This window comes from Bos mutus, chromosome 15 (genome assembly GCF_027580195.1).
Source record: "Bos mutus isolate GX-2022 chromosome 15, NWIPB_WYAK_1.1, whole genome shotgun sequence".
In the NCBI taxonomy this organism is placed as follows: domain Eukaryota; kingdom Metazoa; phylum Chordata; class Mammalia; order Artiodactyla; family Bovidae; genus Bos; species Bos mutus.
The window spans coordinates 79,518,306-79,531,192 of record NC_091631.1 but is presented as its reverse complement, the minus strand read 5'-3'; the positions used below and the strand labels follow the sequence as shown (position 1 = coordinate 79,531,192).

Below are 12,887 nucleotides of genomic sequence, written 5' to 3'. Positions count from 1 at the left end.
TTATTCCACTGAGAAGTAAATATGGGAGCAGGATATTTAAAAATATCTTAATTCTCTCTATTATTAAATATAACTAAAATAATCTAAACCTAAAATGTTACATATTTTTATAAACATTATTTTTATTAAACCTCAATTTTTTGCTTCAGAAAATTATAAATAGTCAAACAGGAGAGTTTGAGGGGGGGTATATTTATTTCTTCTGATATTCTGCTTCAATGAGCAATAATTTCTCAAGTTAAAACACACACGTTTTGGCATCTGATGACAATTCCTTACTCCTGATAACTTAGCTGTCTTTACCTTGTCCCTTTTCAGCAGTTCAGAGACTAGAACAAATGATTGAAGAGAATATTACCAGGGTGATGGAATTCATTCTTTTGGGTTTATCAGTCCAGAGACAGATTGAAATTTTCTCTTTCTTCTCATTTTAGTGGTATCTTCCCTAACTTTGGTAGGAAACATTGGCATGATTTCTTTAATCCAGTTGGATCCTCACTTTCACACACCGATGTACTTTTTTCTCAGTAATCTGGCCTTTGTAGACTTTTGTTACTCCTCATCAATAGCTCCAAAGTCCCTGGAGACCCTCCTGACCAAGCACAGGTCCATCTCTCTCTATGCATGTGTACACAGCTGGGCTTTTCCCTGAAGTTCTTGATTTTGGAGACATTCCTTCTTGCAGTAATGGCTTATGACCTCTATGTGGCCATCTGCAGCCCTCTTCTCTACATGGTGATCATGTCCCAAAAGGTGTGCATGCAACTGGTAGCAGGCCCTTACTTATACAGCTTTTCTGTTGCTTTCCTCCACACAGTTGTTACTTTTTGATTGATCTACTGAGGCCCCAGTGTTATTAATTACTTCTATTGTGATGATGTCCCTTTGCTGGCTTTTGCCTGCACAGACACCAGCCTCAAAGAGATCTTGATTTTTATCTTAGCTGGATTCAACATGATCAGCTCTTTGACCACAGTCCTTATTTCTTACCTATACATTGTAGCTGCCATCCTGAGAATCCAATCTGCAGAACGGAGGCACAAAGCATTCTCATCCTGTGGTTCTCGTCTGACTGCTGTCACTATATTCTATGGGACTCTGATCTTCATGTATTTGCAGCCCAAATCAAACCATTCCCTTGACACAGACAAAATGGCCTCTTGTCTACTACACAATAGTCATTCCTATGTTGAATCCCATGATCTACAGCCTGAGGAACCAAGAGGTAAAAAATGCCTTGAGGAAAGCCTTTGAAAAATGTTATTTCCTGTCTCTAATAAACATTAAAATGTAGCTTGTAACACTGACTGTCTTGGAACTATGCTTCATGCAGATATGTTGTTTTTATTATCTTTGATAGATTAATTTTATTTTCACCATTTTTATGTAAGCAAAATGACTTTGCACATGTGTTCTATTTTTTATAAAATTTATAAATAAGATGAATCTTTTTATATTTCAAAAAAAAGAAGGATAAAAAAGGTTTTTAGCAGTCACAGTAGAGTGTATTAAATATGCTAAGAGTATACGTCATATTTGAGCAGGGGCACCTCAGATTGAGTGAAAAGCAAGAAGGAAAAATATCTTCTTGAAACTGAGATTGTAATTAAGTTCACGCGGTAAGAAGTGGGTGAGGTTATGTTAATTGCTTTTGTCCAACTTGAAAGAAAATATATTTTAAAGTGCTTATGCTTCACAAGAGGGGGATAATAAACTAAAACATAAAGATTATAAAAAAATAAATAAAAATTATAATGCACATTTTTAACAAATCGCTACTATTTGCATATGTGACACCTGACAGTTTTAACCTGGATAGTTTCTATTTAACTGATAATAAGATTTAGCCACTGCTTTCAAAAATGTTTCTATTTTATACATTGTGGAGACAGAAAAAGGGAAGTGATAAAGTAAGTTTCCTGTCCATCCCCACGTCATTTCATGCAGTAGCCTTTCCTCAACTGTACCCTGTCTACTAAAAAGCATTCCTCTCTGCTTGTGATCCCCACTAGATTTACTGTTGGTTTCTCTCTGTAATTCCATGGTTCTCATGTTGTTCATCCCAGGGACGGAGGAGCCTGGTAGGCTGCAGTCCATGGGGTCGCTAGAGTTGGACACGACTGAGCAACTTCACTTTTACTTTTCACTTGCATGCACTGGAGAAGGAAATGGCAACCCACTCCAATGTTCTTGCCTGGAGAATCCCGGGGACGGGAAGCCTGGTGGGCTTCCATCTATGGGGTCGCACGGAGTCAGACACGACTGAAGCGATGCAGCAGCAGCAGCATGTTGTTCAAAATTATGTCATTTTTCACCATGCAGATCTGGGAATCAGGGTCAGCTTTTGGAAAGTCATACTCTCTTTTTCTGTATCAAAACAAAAATGCAGACATACTCCTATATTCCCCCTGCAAAGCTTCAGATCCTTTTATATTTTAGGGATTTGAAGAAATTGTAATGGGTTGAGGGGACAGAAAGGGGTAGTTTAAAACCAAATTATAAATGTGGTTGTTGTCAGATGTCAGGAATATAGTTCTATGTTGGGGTGGTTGTAAAGTGATGTAATCTAAAACCCAATTAAACTGGAATGTATTTGTTTTCTTTTATTCAGATTCAAATGTTTGGTGTCTACCATGTGGGTGATATTGTGAACTATTCTTGTAGAGCAAAATCAAAAACATTCCTGAATATGCTGAACAGTCTGCTATTTTGGGAAATATTGGCAAAAGAAATGATTGTATAAGTTATTCAGAAACATTTTAGCTTATTTTATCCAAGTTATCTTAGGACACATTTCATTGTCAAGTTAGCTTTCAGATTTATGTGGAGACATCAATATTGCCCTATTAAATTATTTATATTAAACTTTATTTTAATATATGCCTCACCTAACCTCAACACCATTATTAAAGCAGCAATGAGGTGTTCTAAGTGGATGTAAATTGTACAAATTCTGAAGAGAAACAATGACTTACAATCCTGATTTTCAAGTTCTTATATCAACTTCTTTCAGGGTCAGGGAGCACAGTTGCAGAGAAATTAATCTTGGAAATCATGACTGTCAATTGCCAAAGATAAAACTCAAGAAAATAGAACATCTTTGTTGTAGCTTAAAAAAATAATTCCAAAAGTATAATTTAAATAGTTAAAAGCACAGCAGCAAGCCTATATAGTAAACTGTAGAGTAAAGGGTGAACCTGAGATTGGCAATGTGAGAAGGGTTTAAAGGTTAGTGAATCTTTCAAAAGGAATCTGGCGCCCCTTCTGGGGGATTCAGGGGAGGTTGCTGCAAAACCACCCATTTACCAAAGATAGTTCAGATACATTTGAAGAGCTCCCAGAGAAGAAAGGGTGATAGCCTGGAAGACTAAAAAAAACTAAAGAAAAAACAAAGTTCTAACATTGAAACAAAACTCTAAAGAAATATATTAGTTTCATCAGTCTGTGTTAACAAAGTAAACACACTCATTGACTTAAAACAACAAAAATTTATTTCTTCATGGTTCTGGAGCCTACAAGTCTGAAGTCAAGGTATTGGTGGAACCAGGCTCTCTATGAAGCTCTAGGGGAGGTTCCTTCCTTGTTTTTTCCAGCTGCTCATGGTCCCAGGCATTCCTTGGCTTGTAAACATCACTCCAGTCTCTGCTGTCTTCACATGGTCTTCTTCCCCCTACATCTGGGTCCAATTTTCTTTATTCTTGTAAGGACATCACTCACACTGAATTAACGGTCCACCTTACTTCAGTATGACTTCATATTAACAATTTCATCTTCAGTGACCCTATATTCAAATAATGACTTTGTAACCCAATGACCGTATAACCAAACTCTGCAGTTCTTCAGGTTAGGAACTTAACACATCTTATGGGGGGACAATTTCACTCATAATAAGTGCTTGTAAGTGTGTGCATACTCAGTTGTGTTCGACTCTGTGTGACCCTATGGACTGTAACCCACCAGGCTCCTCTGTCCATGGGATTTTCCAGGCAAGAATACTGGAGTGGGTTGCCATTTCCTTCACCAGGGGATGTTCCCCCAGGGATTGAAATCATGTCTCTTGCCTTGCAGATGATTCTTTGCTGCTGAGCCATTGCAGAAGCCCCACTAATAAGTAAGGACAGTTAAAGATGTGCTGGCTCAAATGTCTGGTGAAAACACACCTTATCTGCACCTGCAGGCATAGTGCAGAAAAAAAAAAAAAAATAGCTGAGATTTCCTAGCTTAAGAAAGAGACCTGCAAGTACCTAAAAAGGCTAGCGAAATGGCCTAGATGACTGGTCAAAAGGGATCCAAAACCAGTTAATGTGACAACTGGAGTCTTAAAGATCATAACAAGCCCAAGAACTCATCAAGTAGTTAGGACAAAGGGATATATAACCTAATATCTAATATAGATCAGAAGCTTGAGTTTTTCTCCTTCTGGTTAAGACAGAAGACAAGATGCCCTTCTCTCAATACCAGAATAGTTTCTGTAAAGACTTGATCATTCTCTGGTAAAAATCATCCTAGTGAGTGATAAGATGCAGAGGTGAAGTGCCAAAGATATGTTTATGGAAAGTATTATAAGAGCAAATATAACACTATAGCTAAGTGAACTCCCAAGATGCAGTGACTTAATAAAGTAATTTATTTTTTTCTCAGGCAGCAGTATGAGTTAAGAGGTTTGGGAAGGGGAATTAGACCCTCAATATGGGGTTGCCATCTTTGTCTAAAAAGTGATCATTTCAGTGACAACATTTTCAAGTGGGAAGGAAGAGAAAAAAGTCCATATCTAATGGCTTTAACATAGAGAAGGTGATCTTTAGGTTTCAGGCACCACTTTCTACTGATGGCTCATTGCCAAGACTTGACAACATTATGTATCCCACTGACAAGGGGCAATGGGAACGGTGGTTAACAGCTGGATGACAAATGTTTTACTTATAAAATAAAATATAAAATACTGGACACTGAGGAATATGTCTGCCATAAGGACAGACAAGTTACAATGATCTCTTACAATGATCTCTGTCAATATGATTATTTCTTGAGCAGCCTATTGTTTCATACTTGAAACCAACTTGTTAGAAGCAAACTTGGGTGATTTGAAAACATTAAAAAAAAAAAAAAAACTTTGTTAATGTAGTTTCCAATGCTAATCAAATGGTACTCTTTCTTCCTGTTCAGAACCTAAAGTTATGAAAAAGAACTCTCCTGCCACTGGCTGCCTTTTCTCAGAACCAATCTGAGGGAATGTGTCTTGTGAGAAATTAGTAAATTAGCCTGAGTAACAATACTTTCTGTGCTTAAATGAATCCATCTTTCCAGTGATATTATCACAAGTAAATGTTACTTCTCAGAGTCTTTCTACACATGTTCAGTTGTGCACCCCTTTTAATTGCATTAGCCCTTAAACAAGAATAAACTCATTCATGAGAAATTACTTCTGCTTCTGACTTGCTTTTATGCTGGTAATATTAGCAAGAGTCAACAAGGACAAAAATTTTATTCCACTTATATTAAGAATGAAGGTAGATTAAGTTGACACCAATCAACATAAGTTGAATAGTGAACTTGTAATCAGATCCCAATGGATACCAGTCTGAGCTGTGCTGATCACATTTTAACACATGTTGAGTGCAATGGCATTCAGTTTTACAGAGATTCTTATCTGGTTGATCCATTCTAGTTATTAAAACCTTGACTTAAGCAGCTAAACACAGACCTAAGAATGTAATGTTAGTGACAAGAATTTGGAATCAAACAATAGCTTCATCATAGCAATCAAATGTTTAATAGGACATTCTTCTGATCAAAAGTTAGATTTTAAATGAAAAAAAAAATCCATATTGCTTCATCTTTTTAAACTATGAGAAGGACATGATAGGCTTTAGTCTAAATTTTTCACCTATTTAAATTAATAAAGAGAAAAACTAGCCAAAATCCAAACCAAAGAGTAGAATTATGGTGAGTCAACAGATTGCTTGAAACACAAATAGTGTTAATTATAGAGCAATACATACTGAGAATTAACCTTATGATTGATTCATGACACTAGTTGAAGATTGTGAATACATTTTTGTTTTCAAAGCCCATGTATGTATGAATGTTATGGAAAGCTCTTTTGGTAAATGAGGATCCACCAACTTTTATATTCATGGAAAAGTGATGAAGTCTTAATTTTTTCTCATGAAATTATATATTATTTATAAAACAAGTGAAGAGTAATTATATATGCAAAATATCCTAAGAAATCATATTCAACTCTTACAAAGATACCTCCAAATTAACATGTGCTTATCCAAATGTATTTATGAGTTATCCGATGACTACACTTAGCACAATTTTGCATACACTGGGACTAACAGTAATAGGTCAGGGTTAGTATGTTTGCATATGTAGATAAAGGAGGCTTAGTCCTGAGAGTCCATTCATGGAGTAAACCATCACTGTGTTAGACTGGACCTCTTAGTATATTTAAGTGTTGCCCATATACAGTCTATTTTAAACAGGGAATTTATATGCCTGGACATTTATAACAGGAAGCTGCATACATAGAATTATGTACTGCAGGTTCACTGCCTCAAGTTTGCCTTGATGATTGCTTTGTTAACCGCCTCTTTCACATCTTTGTTCCTCAAACTGTAGATCATGGGATTCAGCATGGGAATCACTGTGGTGTAAAATACAGCCACCATCTTCCCCTGCTCCACAGACTCTTGAGTGGGCCTCCTGAGATACATGAAGATGAGAGTCCCATAAAACATGGTAACAGCTGTCAGGTGGGACCCACAGGTGGAGAATGCCTTCCTCCTGCCATCAGCAGAGCGCATGCACAGCACGGCTGCTATGATGAGGGTATAGGAAACGAGAACCACAGAGAGGGAATAAGTGAAATTAATCCCAGCAATAACAATCATGGTGTATTCTTTAATGTGGACCCCTCCACAGGCAATCTTGATAAGAGGAGGGTCAGCACAATAGAAATGGTTGATTTTAAAGTTTCCACAGAAGTACAGGCCATATGTCCACAGTGTGCAGATAAGGCTAACAGAGAATCCATAGATGTATGGCACAGAGATGAGACGAGCACAGACAGTCCTGGACATTTTACTGCCATAAGGGAGAGGGTTGCAGATGGCCATGTAGCGATCAAAGGCCATCACAGCCAAGATATATACTTCCACATGGACAAGGGCTATGAAGAAGTAACACTGCACCAAACACCCCACATAGGAAATGGTTTTTGTCTCTGATAGTATGTTTTCCAGCATCTTTGGAGTGACATTGGAAAAGAACCACACATCCACAAAAGACAAATGACTCAAGAAAAAGTACATGGGGCTCTGAAGCTGGGGGCTGATGCTGACCAAAATAATCATACCAATGTTCCCTATCAGAGTGATCATGTAAACTACTAGAAACACCACAAAAAAGAGAACTTGAAGCTCCTGATGACTGGTCAACCCCAGAAGAATAAATTCTGTCACATCTGTGAAATTTGGCATTGCCTTCATTTAGACCCAGTCTGCATTGCCTATGGACAAATTAAAAGAAACAAATAGATTTATTTTATTCTTGAAAATTTTGAGTCATGTTTATCAGTATCCTAGTTCAAATAATATAAAAGTCAATGTAGACTTTGCACAGTCTAATATAAGACTATATAATAACATTTATTTCCTTTAATAGGCCTTATAGGTAATTATTGCAATATTTATTAATTTCTTAACTCTAAAACAATTACATTCATGTACTACTAGTATCAGACACTTGTTTTTGCTAAATTATTACAATGATGTTAACATCATAGAGTGTTAATAGAAGTAAAGGTAGACCGAGAGTCATCAGAGAATGACCAAATCCATTTCAACATATTGTCTTATAGGAAAAGACTTGAGACTCATAAATATTCAACCAAGGTCAGACAACCACTTTGTGCTGAATAGGGAAGTAGTAAGAGTGAATCATTGAAATTCCATTGAATACTATTTTTGTGTATGATGGTTGCCTCTCATTGTCAATATTAATACAAATACATGTAATATTAACTTACTAATTTCCCTATGACTTGAAAGATATCCTTTTTAAAAAATGTATTTGTGTATTTATTTTTGGCTGCCCTTGGGCTCCTCTTGGTTGGGGTGTGTGGGCTTCTCACTGCAGTGGCTTCTCTTGTTGTGGAGCACTGACTCTAGATGAGCAGGCTTAAATAGCTGTGGATCACAGGTTCTAGAGTGCAGGCTCAGTAGCTGTGGCTCTTGGGCTTAGTTGCTCCATGGCATGTGGAATCTTCCTTCCACCAGGGATTGAACTTGTGTCCCCTACATTGTTAGGCATATTCTTATCCACTGAGCCACCAAGGAAGTCCAGAAGATATCTTCTTATCTACACAATTTTATGGGATGATTGTCTTAAATCTTGGTCTTACAATCTAGTCATACCTTGGCATACCTTTCTACACTATGCCAGCATAGGATATAAAAAGCTTTCATCTTATGAAAATCCTAGTCATGTTTTATTTTATTTAGCTATATATTTCACTTGCTTGATTACTGCTCCTTGCAGGATGAGGTAACAGGTATTTAACGACACAGACTGTATCAATTTAACAGCTATCTTAGAAAAGTAAACTGCAAGTGGTTCAATCACCATATCAAAATTATATCAATTGATAAATTCTATTTACATATAAAATTCAGGTGCCATGTTTTTAAAATTACTGTCCTATTTCAGATTCTACTGCTTTTAAGCAACAATCCATTATATGTCCAATTATTTATTTTCAAATTCAATGCCATTACAAGGAAAATGTCCACAAGGAATGTTTTCTCTGTTTAATATACTTCCCCAGATAAGTCTTCTGAGAAGTAAACTGCTCTGAGTACTTAGGGATGCATCTGTAGGATTAACATCATCTTGGGAATTTAAGATCCTCATAATAATATTGCTTGAAGAGAATATTATGACATAAAATGGGCTGTAGTTATAATTGCTTATAATAATTAATTTACAGACATTAAAACCAATTTTATGCCAAATATATTTGCTATGTTATATTTATTATGTATTACATTATATCTAAGAGGTATTTTAGAAGTATCTAGAAGTAGCTTAAGTTTTATAGTATGAAATTGAACAAGCTATGTGAGATTCTGGTTTGTATCATTATTGATTCTTTTTGAAAATGAGTGAATGAAAAGCATACAAATGAGACAATTTAGGGAATGGAACTACTGTGAGACAAAAATGGAGCATGCTGATAAACAGAGAAATAAGCAGAAGCAGGATGCACACAGAGTAGTCAAAGATCTCTTTGAGGATTGACTTTTCAGTTATGGGCAAGTAGCCAGTTATATAAAAATATTGAGGAAAATAAATATACAAAAAGTTAGAAGAGGAACTATTTTAAAAAGTGTATAAACTCTATGATTGTATCATGGCTCCCTCCAATAAGTTCAGTTCAGTTTAGTTCACTCAGTAGTGTCAGACTCTTTGCGATCCCATGAACCGCAGTGCACCAAGCCTCCCTGTCCATCACCAATCCTGGAGTTTACCCAAACTCATGTCCATTGTGTCGGTGATGCCATCCAACCACCACATCCTCTGTCATCCCCTTCTCCTCCTAACTTCAGTCATTCCTAACATCAGGGTCTTTTCAGATAAATCAGCTCTTTGCATCAGGTGGCCAAAATACCAGAGTTTCAGCTTCAACATCAGTCCTTCCAATGAACACCCACACTAATCTCCTTTAGGATGGACTGGTTGGATCTCCTTGCAGTCCAAGGGACTCTCAAGAGTCTTCTCCAACAACATAGTTCAAAAGCATCAATTCTTTGGTGCTCAGCTTTCTTTATAGTCCAACTCTCACAACCATACATGACCACTGGTAAAATCATAGCCTTGACTAGACAGACCTTTGTTGGCAAAGTAATGTCTCTGCTTTTTAATATGCTGTCTAGGTTGGTCATGACCTTCCTTTGGAGGAGTATCTTTTAATTTCTTGGCTGCAATCACCGTCTGCAGTGATTTTGAAGCCCCCCAAAATAAATTTAGCCACTGTTTCCACTGTTTCTCCATCTATTTTCCATGAAGTGATGGGACCGGATGCCATGAAGTTAGTTTTATGAATGTTGAGCTTTAAGCCAATGTTTTCACTCTCTTCTTTCACTTTCATCAAGAGGCTCTTTAGTTCTTCACTTTCTGCCATACGGGTGGTGTCATTTGCATATCTGAGGTTATTGATATTTCTCCTGGCAATTTTTATTCCAGCTTCTGCTTCTTCCAGCTCAGTGTTTCTCATGATATGTACTCTGCATAGAAGTTAAATAAGCAGGGTGACAATATACAGGTTTGCTGTACTCCTTTTACTATTTGGAACCAGTCTGTTGTTCCATGTCCAGTTCTAAATGTTGCTTCCTGAACGGCATACAGGTTTCACAAGAGGCAGGTCAGGTGGTCTGGTATTCCCATTTCTTTCAGAATTGTCCACAGTTTATTGTGAACCACACAGTCAAAATTTCTGGTATAGTCAATAAAGCAAAAATAGATGTTTTTCTGGAACTCTCTTGCTTTTTTGATAATCCAGTGGATGTTGGCTATTTGATCTCTGGTTCCTCTGCCTTTTCTAAAACCAGTTTGAACATCTGGAAGTTCACGGTTCATATATTGCTAAAGCCTGGCTTGGAGAATTTTGAGCATTACTTTACTAGCATGTGAGATGAATGCAATTGTGTGGTAGTTTGAGCATTCTTTGGCATTGCTTTTCTTTGGCATTGAAATGAAAACTGACCGTTTCCAGTCCTGTGGCCACTGCTGAGTTTTCCAAATTTGCTGGCATATTTAATGCAATACTTTCACAGCATCATCTTTCAGGATTTGAAATAGCTCAACTGGAATTCCATCACTTCCACTTTGTTCATAGTGATACTTCCTAAGGCCCACTTGACTTCATATTCCAGGATGTCTGGCTCTAGGTGTGTGATCACACCATCATGATTATCTGGGTCATGAAGATCTTTTTTGCATAGTTTTTCTCTGTATTCTTGCCACCTCTTCTTAATATCTTCTGCTTCTGTTAGGTCCATACCATTTCTGTCCTTTATTGAGCCCATCTTTGCATGAAATATTCCTTGGTATCTCTAATTTTCTTGAAGAGATCTCTAGTCTTTCCTATTGTATTGTTTTCCTCTATTTCTTTGCATTGATCACTGAGGAAGGCTTTCTTATCTCTCCTTGCTCTTCTTTGGAACTCTGCATTCAAATGGGTATATCTTTCATTTTTTCCTTTGCCTTTTGCTTCTCTTCTTTTCACAGATATTTGTAAGGCCTCCTCAGACAGCCATTTTGCTTTTTTGCATTTCTTTTCTTGTGGATGGTCTTGATCCCTGTCTCCTTTGCAATGTCACAAACCTCCATCCATAGTTCATCAGACACTCTGTCTATTAGATCTAGTCCTTTAAATCTATTTCTCGTTTCCACTGTATAATAAGGAATTTGATTTAGGCCATACCTGAATGGTGTAGTGGTTTTCCCCACTTTCTTCAATTTAAGTCTGAACTTGGCAATAAGGAGTTCATGTTCTGAGCCACAGTCAGCTCCTGGTCTTGTTTTTGCTGACTGTATAGAGCTTCTCCATCCTTGCCTGCAAAGAATATAATCAATCTGATTTCAGTGTTGACCGTCTGGTGATGTACAAGTGTAGAGTCTTCTCTTGTGTTGTTGGAAAAGGGTAGCAACTCACAATTTGTAATTTGATTAATATCTGTGAACTATTTTCCTACCTCTGAAATCATTCATATGGGTATTAAATGCACCACAGAGAAAATGATTTGGGCACATAACATAGGCACTCATATTTCAGTTCTGGTCTGGATTCACCTGTACCCTATATTTTCATGACTGTAGATCTTCTGGCTGCTAAGTGTGGATATACTAAGCCAGATATGAGTTGATGATTTTGACTGGGAGATAGAGCTAAGACCAAGAATTTTCATATATAAAAACTCTTGACTCTTCTTGGTGAAGCCATAATTAACTAATTAACAGAGTTCGATTTGGATTATTGGTACTACTAATTATAAGAGGATGAGATGGTTAGATAGCATCACCAACACAATGGACATGAGCCTTAGCAAACTCTGGGACATAGTGAAGGACAGAGGAGCCTGGCATGCTGCAGTGCATGGAGTCTCAAATAGCTGAATACAACTTAGTGACTGAACAACAACAGCAACTAAATATAGAAAATATAAAAAATCATCAAGGCACCTAAGAAACATAAAGTAATAATACTACTTCTCCAATTTCCCTTCCTGTGTGATATGTGGGTTTTCTTCCACTTGTCATAATCACTAGCTCTGTAATAGTAGAGTTTGTCTCATTCATTTTAGAACACTTCAAACTGACTACATTAGTTGTTATATATTGTAGACATTCATGGATAGTCACACATGATTTTTAAGCATCCTGATCTCCAGATCAGCTTCATAGAATGTATTACTGTGTTCATAACTAATAAAATTTCTATTAAAAATTGTTCTAGTGGCAGCAGTCTCAGCTTTAAGGTAAGATAATAGCTAACTTTTGTTGAATCCTTACAAAATCTTTTGTAAGCAAAGGTCTCATGAGAGAGGTTCAAATTAGTGTATCTTTCTAAACAATGAGAAAACTGAAGCACTGACAGACTAAGAGGCTTTCCTTGGATCAGACATGTGCAAATTGGCCAGATGGAAATGCAAACCAATTAATTGGACTCTAAGGGTACACTCTTAATAACTTTATATCACTGCTGCCTCTTTGATAACTTTTTCTAATATTCTATTTCTCTACATTTAAAATTCAGTTTGATTATCCTCCAAAAAAGGGGAAATTTTATCCTTTTGATAATTCATGCTTGATGAACCAGA

General features: G+C 36.9%; 1 protein-coding gene and 1 pseudogene across 1 annotated transcript; one reads left to right on the top strand and one right to left on the bottom strand.

The window, feature by feature from the left end:
* The first annotated feature begins 338 nt into the window (after positions 1-338).
* Positions 339-1,294, top strand: LOC106700566 (olfactory receptor 8U3-like; annotated as a pseudogene).
* A 5,260-nt stretch (positions 1,295-6,554) lies between these two features.
* LOC102268920 (olfactory receptor 5M9) lies at positions 6,555-7,487 on the bottom strand. The gene has a single exon (XM_005886917.1). It carries the CDS (start codon positions 7,485-7,487, stop codon positions 6,555-6,557), a length of 933 nt encoding a protein of 310 aa, XP_005886979.1.
* Positions 7,488-12,887: the final 5,400 nt, after the last annotated feature.